This window comes from Balaenoptera physalus, assembly GCF_965194825.1.
Source record: "Balaenoptera physalus genome assembly, chromosome: 3".
NCBI lineage: Eukaryota > Metazoa > Chordata > Mammalia > Artiodactyla > Balaenopteridae > Balaenoptera > Balaenoptera physalus.
Window position 1 is genome coordinate 18,103,837 of NC_138890.1, and position 17,009 is coordinate 18,120,845.

Below are 17,009 nucleotides of genomic sequence, written 5' to 3' on the forward strand. Positions count from 1 at the left end.
TTCCCCAGGGGGGACATTCAGGGTCCACCATGCAACCCTCCCACCGGCAGCAGCCTTACCTGTGTCCAGGGCCTGTGGCCCCCCCAGAGGAGGGGGTCTGGAGGTGGGCGGCCGGCGATACACCACATGCACACGGCCCTGCTCAGCCTCATTTGCCGCCAGACCCTTCTCCAGGGGCTCGATAAAGAACTCCTCCTCCTCCATACGGATCAGGCCAGCCTGCGGGGCAAAGATGAGACTGTTCAAATTCCCAGCGCACAGCAGACCAAGGAGGAGAAGCAGTGAGGAGGGCCGCAGAGAGCAGAGCCTCCAACCTGGCTGAGCAGGGCCCAGTGAACCCTGCCCAGCACCCCAGCTAGATGCTAGCCTTGAACCCCAGGCTGGGAAGGGCACAAACAGGTGGCCCTAGAGGCCCCATCATTCCAGAGGCTCCACTTCCAGCCACCACGGCCAGAGCCATTTGGGGGTGATGAACCCTGTCTGAGGAAGGGGTTCTTGCCTGGGTTATCCCCCACCTTCACCCACAGGAGCCCAAAGGCCAAGACAAAGGCCAAAGCTGTCAGCCGGGGACTGAATCTGCCACAGATATGTTCAGTTGGACACAAAGAGTGTTTTCAAAGTTCTGAACCCGACACTCAAAATGATGAGATTTCATGTTTCAAAAATGGAATTCCATCTTTCCTTGGAAAATGCAGGCTCTGACCACAGTGCATGGCATCCAGCAGTGGACACCACGGAGGGAGCACGCACCACTGCAGCTGGCCACAGTCCCCACCGTCTATCCTTGTACCCACAACAGTCACCAGCCCAGACTCTACAGCAACTGAAGCCTCCCCCAGAACTGGCTATGGCTCTTCCATGCTGCAAAGCCCTCGATGAGCCCTTGTCCCCATCAGGATTCAGGCTACTCTGTACTCTGGCATCCAAGGCTCTCAGTCTGCCACTGTCCTCTTTGCCCCCAGCTCACACACCTCACACCAGTCGCTGAAACGGTCCTGTCCTTCCAATACAGTGCACACTGCCTGGCCTTCAGGCTCATGAACCCACGAAGCCCTCAGCTTGGAAGGCCCTGCTCCTGCTCCCAGCCTTGGCCATTGGTAAACTCTAATTCTCCCTTCAGTGCTTGGCTCAGACCCCCCAAATGCCATGCCCCAACTGCAGATACATGGCCCTGCCCTCCCCTTGAGGCCATCCTGCCATCACTGCCCCATCCAGCTCCCACACTTTTGATTTTTTGGTCCATTATCCATAAACCAATAGTCTTACACTACGAGTCCCCATTGTGTCAACCTGCAGCTGTATTTCCTTTAGATCACACACTTATGACCCACTCGGGGTTTAGGGGTTTTTTAAAACCACTTTTTTGAGGCATGACTGACATGTAAAAAGATGTACATAGTTAATATATACAATTCAGTGAGTTTGGGAATGAGTATACATTCATGAAACCATCACCACCATGAAGGCCATAAACATATTCATCACCTCTCACAGTATCCTCCCATCCTTTTTATTAGTTATAGGCACTGTGCTATATAAAAGATATCCAGAACTTACTTATCTTGCATAACTGAAATTCTGTACTCTTTGACAATCACCTCCCATTTCCTCCTCCCTCCAGCCCCTGGCAATCACCATCTGACACTCTACTTCTATGAGTTTGACCATTCTAGATTCTACACTTAAGTGAGATCTTGCAGTATTTGTCTTTCTGTGTCTAGTTTATTTCACTTAGCATAATATCCTCCAGTTTCAGCCATTTTGTCACAAATGGCAGGATCTCCTTCTTTATAAAGGCTGAATAATATTCCATTGTCCATATGTACCACATTTCTTTATCAATTTGTCATCCACAGATAGACATTTGGATTGTTTCCATGTCCATTGTGAATAATGCTGTAATAAACATGGGAGTACAGATATCTCTTCAGTATCCTGTTTTCATTTTCTTTGGGCACATTCCCAGAAGTGGGATTGTTGGTCACATGGTAGTTCTATTTTTAATTTTTTGAGGAACTTCCGTAGTGACTAAACCAATTTTCATTCCCATCAACGGTGCACAAGGGTTCCCTTTCTCCGCATCCTCACCAACACTTGTTACCTCTCGTCTTTTTGATAACTATTCTAACAGATGTGGCATGATATCTCATTGTGGTTTTAACTTATGTTTCTCTGATGATTAGTAATGTTGAGCACCTTTTTACATACTTATTGCCCATTTGTATGTCTTCTTTGGAAAAATGTTTGTTTGGGTCCTTTGCCCACTTTAAATTGATATATATATATATATATTTGGCTTTTGAGTTGTATGAGTTCCTTCTATATTTTGGATATTAATCCCTTATCCAATAAGAGGTTTGCAAATATTTTCTCTCATTCTCTAGGTTGCCTTTTCATCTTGTTGATAGTTCCTTTGCTATGCAGAAGTTTTATAGTGTCATGTAGTCTCACTTGTTGATTTTTGCTTTTATTGCTTATGCTTTGGTGTAATAGCCAAAAAATCATTGGCAAGACCAATGCCAAGAGCTTTTCCCCTATGTATTCTTCTAAGAGTTTTATGGTCTCAAGTCTTAGGTTTAAGTCTTTAATCCATTTCCAAATTAATCCAGTTAATTTTTGTGAGTGATGTAGGACAGGGTTCCAATTTCATTCTTTTGCATGTGAATATTCAGTTTCCCCAGCACCATTTATTGAAAAGACCATCTTTTCACATTAATTATTCTTGGCTCCCTTGTCAAATATAAGTTGACTGTATATGCATAGGATTATTTCTGGGGTCTTGATTCTGTTCCCTTGGTCTATGTGTCTGTTTTTATGTCAGGACCATACTGTTTTGATTACTATAGCTTTGTAATATAGTTTTAAATCAGGAAGTGTGATGCCTCCAACTTTGTTCTGTCTCAAGATTGCTTTGGCTATTTGAGGTCTTTTGTGGTTCCATAAAAATTTTAGGATTTTTTTTCTATTGGAATTTGTAATTTTGATATGGACTGCATTGAATCTATAAATGGTTTGGGGCACTATGGATATTTTAACAATATTAACTCTTCTGATCCATGAACACAGTATATCTTTCCATTTATTTATGTCTTCTTCAATATCTTTAATCAGTATCTTATAGTTTTCAGTGCACAGATCTTTCACTTCTTTGGGTAAATTTATCCCTAAGTATTTTACTATATTAGATGCTATTGTAGATGGAAAAGTTTCCTTTATTTCTTTTTCAGATAGTTCACTATTAGTGTATAGAAATGCAACTGATTTTTGTATGTTGATTCTGTATCCTAAGACTTTACTGAATTTGTTAATTAGTTCTAACAGTTTTTTTGGTGGAGTCTTTAGAATTTTCTACATACAAGATCATGTCATAAGGAAACAGGGATAATTTTACTACTTCTTTTCCTATTTGGATGTCTTTTATTTCTTTTTCTTGCTTTGGCAAGAAAGCAAGTTCCAGTACTATTTTGAATAGGAGTGGTGAGAATGGGCGCACCCTTGTCTTATTCATGATCTTAGAGAGAAAGCTTTCAACTATTCACCACTGAGTATGATATTAGCTATGGGCTGTCACATATGGTCTTTATTATATTGAGGTATGTTCCTTCTATACTTAATTTGTTTAGAGTTTTTATCATGAAAGATGTTGAATTTCGTCAAGTGCTTTTTCTGCACCTATTGAAATGTTCATATCAATTTTATTTTTCATTCTATTAAGGTGGTATATCACATCTATTGATTTGCATATGTTGAACCAACCTTGCATCCCAGGGATGAATCCCACTTGATCATGGTGTATAATCTTTTAAATGTGCTGTTGAATTCGGTTTGCTAATATTTTGTCAAGAATTTTTTCGTCTATATTCATCAGGGATATTCACCTGTAGTTTTCTTTTCTTATAGTGTCTTTATCTGGCTTTGGTATTAGGATAATGCTGGCCTCACAAAAATGAGTTTAGGAGTGTTCCCTCCTCTTTAAATTTTTGGAAGAGTTTGAGAAGGGTTGACATTAATTCTTCAGTAAATGTTTGGTAGAATTTACCTGTGCTATCATGTAGTCTTGGACTTTTCTTTGTTTGGAGATTTTTGATTACTGATTCAATCTCCTTACTCATTATTGGTCTGTTCAGATTATCTGTTTCTTCATGATTCAGTCTTGGTAGGTTGTATGATTCTAGTAATTTATCCATTTCTTCTAGGTTGGTCAATTTGTTGGTGTATACGTATTCATAGTAGTCTCTTATGATCCTTTATATTTCTGTAATATCAGCTGTAATGTCTCCTCTTTCATTTATTATGAGTCTTCTCTTTTTCTTGGTAAGTCTAGCTAAACGTTTGTCAATTTTATTTTTTCAAAAAAACCAAATCTTAGTTTTGTTTATATTTTTCACTGTTTTTCTATTTTCTATTTCACTTATTGCTACTTTGATCTTTGTTACCTCCTTCCTTCTGCTAACTTTGGGCTTAGTTTGTTCATCTTTTCCTAGTTCCTTGAGATATAAAGTTAGGTTGTTTATTTGAGATCTTTCTTTTTTATTGTAGGCATTTATTGCTATAAACTTTCCTCTCAGAACTGCTTTTGCTGTGTCACATAAGTTTTGGTATGCTGTGGTTCCATTTTTCTTTGTTTCAAGATATTTTCTTTATTCCCTTTTGATTTCTTCTTTGACCCAGTGGCTGTTCAGGAGTGTATTAATTTCTATGTATTGTGAATTTTCCAGTTTTCCTCCTGTTACTGATTTCTAGTTTCATACCATTGTAGTCAGAAAAGTTACTTGGTATGATTTCAGTCTTTTAAATTTGCTAAGACTCGTTTTTTGACCTAATAATATATGACCTATCCTGGAAATTGTTGCATGCAGGCTTGAGAAAAATGTGTATCCTGCTACTGTTGGGTGGAATGTTCTGTTAAGTATCTGTTAGGTCCATTTGGCCTACCGTATAGCTCAAGTCCAATGTTTTCTTATTGATTTTCTATCTGGATGATTTATCCAGAAAGTGGGGCACTGAAGTCTCCTACAGTTATTGTATTGTTGTCCATTTCTCCTTTCAAATCTATTACTATTTGATTAATATATTTAGGTGCTTTGATGTTGGGTGCATATATATTTACAATTGTTATATTCTCATGATGAATTACCACTTTATCATTATATAATGAAGTTTTTTGTTTCTCGTTACAGTTTTTTGACTTAGTCTGTTTTGTCTTACGTAAGTATAGCTTACCCCTGCTCTCTTTTGGTTTCCCTTTGCATGGAATATCTTTTTGCATCCCTTCACTTTGAGCTTATGTGTGTCCTTAAAGCTGAAGTGAATCTCTTGTTGGCAGCATATAGTTGGGTCTTGGTTTTTTGTTTCGTTTTGTTTGTTTGTTTGTTTTAATCTATTCAGCCACTCTATATCTTTTGATTGGAGAATTTAACCCACTTACATTTAAAGTAATTATTGATAAGTAAGGACTTACCAAAGCCATCTTGTTAATTATTTTCTGACTTTTTTGTAATTCCTTTCTTCCTCTCTTGCTGTCTTCCTTTGTGAATTGATGACTTTCTGTAGTGGTGTACTTTGATTCCCTTCTCTATATCTTGTGTGTATTTTTATCTTGTGTGTATAAAGGTTTTTGTTTTTTGGTTACTCTGAGGCTTACTTGAAACATCTTAGAGATATAACAGTTTATTTTAAGTTAATAACAATTTAATTTCAATTGCATGCAAAAACCCTGTACTTTTATTCCTCACCTCCACATTTTATGTTTTTGACATTACAATTTACATCTTTTTATATTGTGTATCCATTAACAAATCATCGTAGCTATAGCTATTTGTAATACTTTGGTTCTTCAACCTGTATACTAGAGTTAAGTAGTTAACACACCACCATATTACAGAATTAGAGTATTCTGAAGTTGACTATATACCTACCTTTACCAGTGTGTTATATATATTCACGTGTTTTCATATTACTAATTAGTGTCATTTTGTTTCAGCTTAAAGAACTCCTTTCAGCAGTTCTCATAAGGCAGATCTAGTAGTAATGAGCTCTCTTTTTGTTTGTTTGGGAAAGTCTTTATCTTGCCTTCATTTCTGAAAGACACTTTGCAAAGTAAAGCATTCTTTGTTGGTAGTTTTTTTCCTTTCAGCACTTTGAATATATCATTCTACTCTCTCCTGGCCTGCAAGGTTTCTGCTGAGAAATCCACTCATGGCCTTACTGGGATTCTCTTGTATAAGAGAAATTTTTTCTCTTGCTACTTTTAAAATTATCTCTTTGTCTTTGCTTTTAGATAGTTTATTATAATGTGTCTTGGAGAAGATCATTTTGGGGTGACCTAGTAGCTTCATGAACTTAGATGTCTAAATCTCTCTCCCAGGTTTGGGAAGTTCTCAGCTACTGTTTCTTTAAATAAACCCTCTGCCACTTTCACCCCCTATTCTCCTTCTTGGGCTTCAATAATGCATAGATTGTTTCTCTTAATGAGTCCCATAGGTTTCCTCATTCCTTTTCATTCTTTTTTCTTCTTGCTCCGCTGATTAGATAATTTCAAATGATCTGTCTTCTAGTTCACTGATTTTCTCTTCTGGTTGGTCCAGCTGGTGTTGATGCTCTCTGTTGAATTCTTCAGCCATTGTATTCCTCAGCTCCAAAATTTTGTTTGGTTCTTTTTATGTTTTCTATTTCTTTGTTGAAATTATCATTTTGTTCTTGTATTGTTTTCCTGATTTCATTAAATTGTTTATCTGTGTTATCTTGTAGCTTTCTGAGCATCTTTAGAACAATAATTTTTATTTTTTTGTCAGGCAATTCATGTATCTCAATTCTTGTGGGTCGGTTACTGGAAATTTACTGTGTTCCTTTGATGATGTGATGTTTCCCCAATTCTTCAAAATCCTTGTGCCTTGCATAGCTTTCTGCACATTTCCAGATTTTATAGACTGACTTCAGTAAGAAAGACCTTCACCTGCAGTGGGGTGGGGGGCACACTGGATCTAGTGATGCAGAGCACCAAGTGTGGGGAGTATGGTGGCTTTGGGTCCAGAGGAGAGGTGATGTCTCATTGGCTCAGGCTGCTAGATCCATGACATCAGCAGTTGTGTGGCCCTTGGTGACAACTGCTGCAGGGAGTCCACAATGGCTGCAAGGACTCTTGAGGTCTTCAGTGGGGCCTCCAGGTCCAGCAGCTAGGGACCAGGGTATGCAGCGGTGGTGGCCAGAACCAGTGGTATGCACATACGCAGCTTCAGGAGCCAGCTGCAGGTGCCTGGGTAGTAGCAGTGTCCAGTTGCAGACACACTCATGACAAGGGTCAGGGCCAGCAGGAAGGACAAGTGTCAACTGTGGGCACACTAGCAGCTACCTGAGCCCTGGCTGTTGATGTGCACTCTTAGGGCTGCAGGGTCTCACCATGGGGGCACACATGGCAGTGGAGGCTGGTGATGGGAATCAGGTTGATGGCATACATGTGCACAGCTGGAGGCTAGTCCTGAGTGTATGCACAGTGGTAGGGGTCAACCATAGTGGTGTAGGCTGGCGTTTTGCACTTATGCAGCTGCAGAGGCCTGGGCCAGTTGCCCGTGCAGATCCTTGTTGAGGGCAGGGGTGGGTATGGAGGAAGCAAGAGGGCTCAGGTGCCTGGTGTCTGTGAATGCAAAAACCTGTAGAGCAAAACCTCAGCTCTAAAATCTGCAGGAGGTTTGCAGCAGCTGTGCTGGCCATTGGTTTCTTCAGTGGTGAAAGCTGCTGGGGTCCTCTGCAGAGCAGGCCACAAAGAACCATGGTCGCTCCCACTACATGGCTGGTGGAAGCCCCTGTCCTTCTTCCTTATTCCTAGCTGTTTCTATTCATCTCACCTTTGCTGGTCTCTGGGTGGGGTGAAACCAAAGTGGGTCCTTTGTGCAGTGCCCAAAGAGGCTAGGGAAACTGGTCGCTCACCCCACTCTCCCTTTCCCGGTGAGGGAAACTCTTTCTTGCTGGGGATGACAGGGTGATGCAGGCAGAATGAAGCTGTCTTCCCTCTCTTCTTGTGCAGTTATTCTCAAGTTTTTTGTTCCACTGTGTTAACTGAAGTTTCTTAAGTGGACTCCTGAGCTCTCCTAGAGTTGTTTTTGTTCATGGATAGCTGTTTAATTATTCATCTTTGTTGGGGGATGGAGGCTGGGGTCCCCTTACACATCAACTTAGTGACGTCACTCAGGGGTTTTTAAAAGCTTGAATTAGTTGCTCCGACTTAAGAATCAGAGGGTTCCACGTAAATGAGCAGATTTCCAGATTCTCTCAAAACATCAGAAAGGCCGGCATTTCCTGTTGTCCATCCGCTTAGCTGGCAGTGGCCAGAGGTCCCCTTTAGGGTTCTCCCCTTGAGCCTCCAGAGGGAATACAGCCCTGCCAGCACCTACTTTGGCCTCCAGACCTGTGTGAGAGAAAATTTCTGTTGTTTTCAGTAATTTCCAGCAGCTGCAGGAAACTAATACATGGTCCTGGTGGGTAGTGGGATGAAGTGGGTGGCCATTCTCTGAACAGCAAAGGATGAGGCGCAAGAGCTGCAGACCCCTGGGGACACAGGTTTAAGGCATCTGGGACTTCTGGGGAAGGGGTCCAGGACAAAGAGGAAGGGCAGGAGCCAGAGCGATGAGGGCCAAGACTGGGACACCAAGGTCACCAGACTGTGGGAAGATAGAGGAGAGGAGAGACCCATGGGAACCCTGCAAGCCCCCAGACTCTGACTCATCCCTGGGTCCCAGGGCCCTTCCAGGCCTGGAGAGGGTGAGCAAATGTTTGCAAGATGAGTAAATAAATGACCCCAAAACTGCAGGACGTGTTCTCTGAGAGAGAGACAGATGGCAGGGTGAGTATACTGTGAGCCATCCCCTTCTACTGGCACATGGTTAAGAGTGTTTACAATAGCAAACATTTCTCTATGCAGCCATTGATGTTTCCCATGTTTGTGGTTTGGGGGAAGACTGGTGTCTCAAACCCCTCTAATTAATGGAACCCATTCAAGGACATGTGGCAGGCAGGGTGGCAGCAGGTGAACGGTCTGGGAGTCTGGTGTTCTGAGTTCCCGGCACCATTTCTGTCTGGCCAGGTTGCCTCGGCCCAGGTGCCAAAGCTCCTGGGCCTCCAATTACTCCCCTGTAAAGAGGGGCGGTTCTCCCTCCCCTCATGTGGTTGCTGCAGGAGCATATGCAGCCTGGGAGGCACTCGGAACCAGGGCACACGTAGGAAGCACTCTGCAACCCAAGTGATTTCATCCACCTGCTTGCTGTCCAAAGGAGAAAACTGAGACTGAGGGGCGGGGAGGCCTGCCAGGGACACACGGGATCTAGGAATCAAACCCCAGACCCCAGATGGAATGACTATCTCCTGGGTGGAGACCAGGCCTATCCTGATGATTAAGGCAGGGCACTGGGGCATCAGGATCCAGCAGGGCAGCCCCCTCTTCTGGAGGGACACTTGTACCCCAGGCTTAGAGCCATCTATGCCACAGGCCCAGCATCCTGGGGTTGTTCTGGAGGGACCCAGCGTGACAATGACCCAGAAGCCAATCTGGTGAGGAGCAGTCCTCTCTGGCCTGAGCGACCCCAGGACAATTTGGAGTCTCCCTGTACACAGAAATCGGGTTCTTCTCCTTGACTAGCCTTCTGGTGAAAGGCCGCTGGGCTGATGAAAGGGCACTGGATCTCTTTGACGCTGACCTCTACCTTGCTGTTGTCAGGAAGCCAGGGCCCAAGTTGGCCAAGCTGCCTGGCAGGGACCCTCCCAAGGGCTCATCTGAAGGGCAGTGAAGTGCCCTGAGATAAATCGGAAGTGTGGCACCAGTTTACTCAGGTTTCCTCATGCAACCAGAGACTTCCAACTGACAGTTCTCTCATGGAGAAGTTAAATCCCTCACCAGCATCAGCCCGTCTCTGACAGGTACTATGGAACATACCTGGGGGGTCACACGGATGAACATGGATGGCACCTGCCCCAAGAACAGAAGCTGACGACTTGAGACCAGTGGATGACCATCCCAGACCAGCAATCAGTCACCCTGAGGCCAGAGGCTGCCCACCTCAAGACCAGCACTGACCATCCCAGGAGCAATGGATGACCACGTGAGCCCAGCGGCTGATCACCCCTCAAGGCCATTGGCCAGAGTACTGCCTGGTGAGGGGCTCTCCACGAAGAAAGCAGGGTTCCTTTTAGTGCCTGATTTTCAAGCATTTTAGTATGCATGCCAGGAATAATCTGTCTGAAAAACTGCAAAAGAAAATTGACAAGAGGACAAGGTACAGAACGTGGGCTATGTTTTGCTGAGTTTCTTTTCCAGGACTTTGATTTTCCTGCTGCCAGTGGTAAGTATATCTGGTTTTACACGTAATTTTTATTAATAAGAATCAGTTTCTTCTCCCCACTCGGTAAATATTAAAGAAAGTCTCTGAAGCACACTGAGATGAAGGGCATTCAATCAGGACCCTGCCCGTGTCTGTCCAGCCTGGTGTTCCACGGAGGGGCTGACACCCAGACCCTGGCTCTCACCTGAAATCCACTCTGCTCTTGAACTCTGTGACTGTCAGCCTAACCTGGCCAGGAGGGAGGCTCACGGGAGGACTCTATTCTCGAACCTCAGGTGCCACCACAGGGGCCTGGAACCTGGCAGTTCTTTGGTCATCAAATCAAATCACTAGTTCTCAGGTCTTGGTGAATTATAAGATGACTGCCCTACCTCCTCCTTCCTCTATGCCCTGTTCCTTTGCTGTTTGGTTTTTTACTTTTTTTTTTTTTTAAGCTGCACCGCACGGCTTGTGGCGTCTTAGTTCCCCGACCAGGGATTGAACCTGGGCCCCGGCAGTGAAAGCACCAAGTGCTCACCACTGGACCACCAGGGAATTCCCTGCTGTTTGGTTTTTGATGAAGTAGTCACTAGGAATGGAAGCTAAAAGTTAGGAAACATTTATCAGAATCAAGAGGCTTGATAGATATCCTCTGTTACTTTGAATTTTAAAGCACTAGAGACACTGACACTCTCAGTGTTGGGGTCTCACAGGCAAGCAAGTGTGCATCCTGTTCCTATGTGTGAGGTGCCCAGTTTGCCGTCCCCACTGGCTCCTTCAGTGGAAGCCACAGGCTGCAGCATGTGGCAGGCACCTGCGTGTGTGTGATGGGGACCAGGTCTGTCACTCAGCCTTGTCATTCTTGCAACCTCTGGCACCAAGACTGTCAGGTGTCTGTCAAGGTTGCAGAAGTGACAAACAAGAAAAGAGAGAAAAAACAGAAGTTGGTCCAAAAACAGAAGGATCTAGATTTTGACAGAGGACAAGACAGCATGCATCTGCATCAGCTCACATTCGCCCCAAACTCAACCTTGCTCTGATACACATGCATGTGCACACACACACACACACACACACTCTCGCCACAGGAATTCCCCCAAAATGCTGGCATCTGGTAAGATTCCTGCTCCTGGAGATATTTTAGCTCCGAGAGAACTGTATCCTTTCTTCCATTCTTCCTTTTGGTAATGAACCCATGAGATTCAGCTGGGCACCAGCCTCCCCTGCAGGGAGAGAGGCCACATGGCCAGGCCTGGTCTGATGATGGTGTAGTGGCAACACTGCCAAAACGGGGTCTGCCACTTCTAGGGCATCTCACCCAGCCTGCTTGGGCACTCTTTCCCCTCCCAGCTCCCTGGGGAAGACAAGGGCAACCCTGGCAGCTTGATGGGGAGGGGACGGGACCCCAACCGCTGACCCCTCTTAGGCATTAGAACGAAATCCCATTGGATTTAAGCCACTCCATCCTAGCTAGTAAGGTCTCCTTCACAGTTCAGCATCACAGCAGATGTTTTGCATATTGATTTTTCCAAAAGTAGCACCAGCCATCTCTTGGGAGGAACTGGTCACTAGCAAGTGACAGCAATTCCATGGAGTCATTTGTCTTCTCCCCTGCGTCTCTGTCAGCTACTGTTCTAACCCTTCCAGAACATCACCTTCTGGAGCGGTCTGTCTATGGGTGCCCTTGCCTCCCCTGCTGTCTGCCTCATTTGGTGGACCCACAGGGCCTTGCCATGTGCCATCCACACCCCTCCTTCCTCTTGGGAAGCCACTCCTCCTCCTGGTGTGTAGGCCACGGCTTGTCCTCCCAGTTCAGAGGGGAAGCTATGGTTGGAACTGGGCCTTGCAGGGTTCTACTGAGCTGAGTGACCACAAACAGAGTCATCCCTGAGCGCCACAGAGCCCCGATGAGTTCACCTGACAGGTCCTGCCCCTTCTTGGAACTGGTTTCAGGACCTCTGGATTCTTTGCTCCAGAAAGTCCCTCTTTTGCCAGAGTCAGTTTCTGAGGCTCAAAACCATGAAGCCCTGTGCTCAGCCAGGTGCTAAGGAAGGCCGGACCCCACTTTGAAGGGCAGGGTGGAGGGAGAGATGGCCACAGGGAGCAATCACTGGATGCAGAGCCAGGAGACCTGGCTCCAAATCCTGGTCTTGGGCCAGCCCTGTTCCCTCTGCAGCCCCCTTAACTGCAAAGTGAGGAGCGGAGCCAGATGACCTGCAAATTAGGGGCATGGTGGCACCTGTGTGACCCCTAGGCTTCAGTCCCCGCCGTAAGCCAGGTGTTCTACAGGAGGCTTCAAATACAGTGTGAATTCAAACCCCCCTAAAATTCTTTAAGGCAAAACATTTCATTTCCAGAGAACTCTAAGGTTCAAAGAAGTTAAACTACTGCTCAGATTTCCCAGCGGGGCAGGAACAGGCTCGGGAACATAGCCTTGCCCTCCCAACACTGGCCCCCAGCAGATCCAGCAGGGAGGGCACCAAACCCCAGCATTCTCTTCACCACCATCGCAGTTTTTGCCTTACTCCACTTTGTTAAATTCTAGCTCGATATTCCTAACTGCTAAGACTCTGAGCCTGAATCCTGATCTCTCTCCTTATGAACAATTACAGAGGTGTTAAAGATCTGTTGGTATCAAACTGAGACTATCCTTGACTCAATCAGAAAACTTAAAATAGAGTTGAAAAGGGAATAATTTTCTCACTATGAAACTCATGCTTTTTAAAATATATAACAGCTTTACTGGGCTATAATTCACATATCATGCAATTCATTCACTTACACTGTACAATTCAACTATCACCACAATCGATTTTACAACATTTTCAAAACACCCCAAAAAGAAACCCCGTACACATCTACGGTCACTCCCCCTTTTCTCCCAATACCCCCACCAACCCTGCTGCCACGCACCAGCCCCTGCAACCGCTAATCTACTTTCTTTCTCTATGGATTTGCTTATTCTGGACACTTCATATAAATCGAATCATATCGTATGTGATCTTTTGTGACTGGTTTCATTCACCTAGTAAAATGTTTTCAAGATTCCTAATAATGTCAGTACTTAAATTCATTTTTATTGTCCAATAATACTCCATTTTACAGATATACCACATTTTATTTACCCATTCACTGGTTGACGGACATTTGGGTTGTTTCCACTTTTTGGCTTTAATGAATAATGCTGCTTTGAACATGTAAGCACAAGTTTTTGTGTGGACATATGTTTTCATTTTTCTTGAGCACAGATCTAGGAATGGAATTGTTGGGTTATATGGTAACTCTGTGCCAGACTGTTTCCCAAACGAGCTGCACCATTTTACATTCCCACCAGCAGTGTATGAGGGTTCCAATTTCTCCATGTCCTCACCAACAGTTGTTATTATCTACCTTTTTTCTCCTAGCCATCCCCATGTGCATGGAGTGATATCCCATTGTGGTTTTGATTAAAATTTTCCTGATAACTAAGGATGCTGGGCATCTTTTCACGTGCTTATTGGCCATTTGTTTCTCTTCTTTGGAAAAATGACTCTTTAGACTCACTGTTCATCTTTTAATTGGATTAATTTCCTTTTTGAATTGTGAGAGTTCTTTATATATTCTAGATACAATCCCCTATTAGATACACAATGTGCAAATGTTTTCTATCATTCTGTAGGTTATCTTTTGACTTTCTTGATGGTGTTCTTTGAAGTTATAAAGGACATTCATAAAGTCCACCTTACCTATTTTTTCTTTTATCATTTGTGTGCTCTTGGTGTCATATCTAAGGCTTTGCCTAACCCAAGATAATAAAGATTTACTCCTATATTTTTTAAGAGTTTTATAGTTTTAGATCTTATATTTAGATCTATGATCCATTTTGAGTTAATCTTTCTATGGTATGAGGTAGGGATCCAACTTCATTCTTTTGCTTGTGGATATCCAGTTGTCCCAGCACCATTTGTTGAAAAGACTATTCTTTCCTCCACTGATGTCTTGGCACTCTTGTCAAAAATCAATGTGAAGTTATTTCTGGATTCTCAGTTCTATTTCATCGATCTATATGTTTATCATTCTGCCAGTACCACACAGTCTTGACTACTGTAACTTTGTAGTAAGTTTGGAAATCAGAAAGTGAGTTCTCTAACCTCATTCTTCTTTTTCAACATTATTTTGACTATTTTGGGTTTCTTGTATCTTCATATGAATTTTAGCATGTCAATTCCTGACAAGAAGCCAACTGGGATTGTGACAGAATACAATGTTTTTTAATCTCATGTTTGGTGCCACATTAATTCACCTCTTATGCTAACCCTCGAGGAATGCTTGCTTAGAGAGAACAGTGCATTAGAAACCAAGAGATTGGGATGGGAACCTTAATTCTGCAGACTAACCAGATATGTGACCTTGAGCAAATCAGAGCCTTAGGAAGCTGCAGTGTATAGAGGCACTGTGCTCACCTCTACTGCTAGAGAGAATCCTCTCAATAGCATCCACCTCAGCTCCACTTTACATCTCTCTCCATCATTCCTCACCTGTCACTTAATGCAGCCCAGACTTGAATTAAAAATCTAAAATCTAGTCCCCACAGGTAGGGAAATCACAGGTTAAAATACCAGAATTGACCTCTTCATCCATTCCACTGTGATAATTATGGTTACAAACCAGAAGTCATTTACCATATATTCTGGAAAGGAAATCTATGCAATGTAAAAATAATTCATAATTTGACTTTAATAACGTGGGGCAAAAACTGTCAAACAAGTAAGCAAAAATGAAAGAAAAGGGTAGAGGAGGTAGAAGAAGTAGTTTAACTGCATTAATTTCTTAAATTTCCATAGAAGGAGCAATAGTTACTGACAAGCTGCTAAAGTTGATAGCCATAAGTTTAAGAATACTAAAAAAGCCACAATTAGAAAAATTAATCTATTCCTTCCGAATAACTGAAGATGGAGAACAGATCATGCAGCAAATAGAAAAACAGCAAAAAAAGCATAAAAACAAAAAAAATAAGTAAGTTGACAGAAGTAACAACAAATATATCTGTTATAACAATAAAAGTAAATGGTCAGATTACTTCCAAAAATCTCTATGACTTGCCAAAAAAAAAAAACAACAAAAAAGGCCAGGCCAAAACAGTTTTACAGGTGAGACTTTTCACCACTTAAGGAACAAATATATCCATGTCATATTGTTGACTAAGGAAGGCAGGCCCAACTCCAGTATGATGATGCACTTATGTAAAGTCATCTGTGTCTCCGTGCCTAATGCCAGCACAGCCTAACAATGCAGGGCAAGCCCACCAAGTCACTCGGCTTTGATTCAAATGCCGCCTTCAGCACTGGCTAACTGTGGACTCTGAGCTTCAGTGTTGCCAGGGTACAATAAGGATAATAGAAGTATTTGCACAGTTGGTTTGAGGGTTAAACCAGATAAAGTACCTGGCACACTGCATAATAAACTAGCCCGACATCATCATTGTTAGTAAGATGAAATGAGAGTTGTCTGGACACACATATAACAAAGAGTTAACAGTGTCAAGGTTTGGAGTGAGTTTTGCTTTTTTTTTAGTATTTTCTGTAGTTTTTGAGGTTTTTTTGTTTTTTTTGTTTTTTTTTTAACAAAAGGCACACATCAAAACAGACAATTTGTTTAAAGAAAGGAGCAGGGAAGGGGGGAAGGGGCAGGGAAGGGAGAAAGGGGCAGGGAGAGAAAGATAAGGGAGAAAAAAATAGGATAAACAAGATGCTGACAAGAACCCTTCACAGAGACCAAAGTAGGGCCTGGCCAGTTGGTCTTCTCACTAAATCAGGCAGCACCAGGATGTCTCCCACGGGAGCTGGCCTGTCCAGTCTGTGAAAGTCCACACCAGTGCCAGGGAGGGCCTCCAGGAGCTGGTCTCCCAGCCTGGCCAAGAGAGAGGGGTCAGCAGGTCAGGCCCAGACCCCAGGACCACAACAGGCCTGCCCATCCATCACAAGACCTGACAACCGTCCCTGCCAGATGCTCTGGCTGACATTTCCCAGGTCTTGCTCAGCATGAAGACTGTGTCGGGGAATGTCCCCAGTCACAAATTAACATTCACATAAATAACAGGGCGCTCGCCACTGAAGAAGAAAAATGACTCTTGCTGTAGGAACATTTGCCAAAATATCAAAAAGTGGAATTTTTCTTTCTGAGCTCCCATATCTCACCAGCTGGGCCCCAGCAGACTGTGGCCTTGAGACTCAAGGTGGAAGTGAGCTAACAGGATAAGGTCCAAGTTCCTTGATCAACGTCAAGGTCTGTCAACAGACACTCCCCTGAGCTGGCACCCAACCCTAGGGCATCCCAACCTGCATAACACACACACCACCAGCTAGAACCCAACACATTTGCACTGCTGTCCCAGCAGGCCTCCCTGCCTCCTTGGAGGCCATGCACACCCTGCCCTTCCTCCCATCCTCCGACTTGGCTGGGACCAGCATGTCTGAGCCCCACCACCACCCCCAGCCTGGTCCAGACAGGGTCTGGTCGGGGGCTGGGGAGCTGGGGCACTTGTCTAGCAGCACCGATGTCTGCTTTTTCCCTAGATGTGTGTTATTTGAGGTGCTGAGGACTGTTATGAAGGGGCTAATATCCCCATAAGCAATGTTACTGGTGACAGGGGGCCCTGGGCCAAGGCGTCACCAACCACCTGTACCCATAAAGCCCCAGACCCTGCACACACTTTCACTC

At 43.9% G+C, this 17,009-nt stretch overlaps 1 protein-coding gene across 2 annotated transcripts in view; it reads right to left on the reverse strand.

The window, feature by feature from the left end:
- Positions 1-17,009, reverse strand: part of ADAMTS2 (ADAM metallopeptidase with thrombospondin type 1 motif 2) — a 233,432-nt gene that overhangs the window by 157,747 nt on the left and 58,676 nt on the right. For both annotated transcript variants that reach the window (XM_082453442.1, XM_082453443.1), the window contains exon 3: positions 60-219. In XM_082453442.1, coding sequence (XP_082309568.1) covers positions 60-219 — 160 coding nt within the window. The remainder of the gene's footprint in view (positions 1-59; positions 220-17,009) is intronic.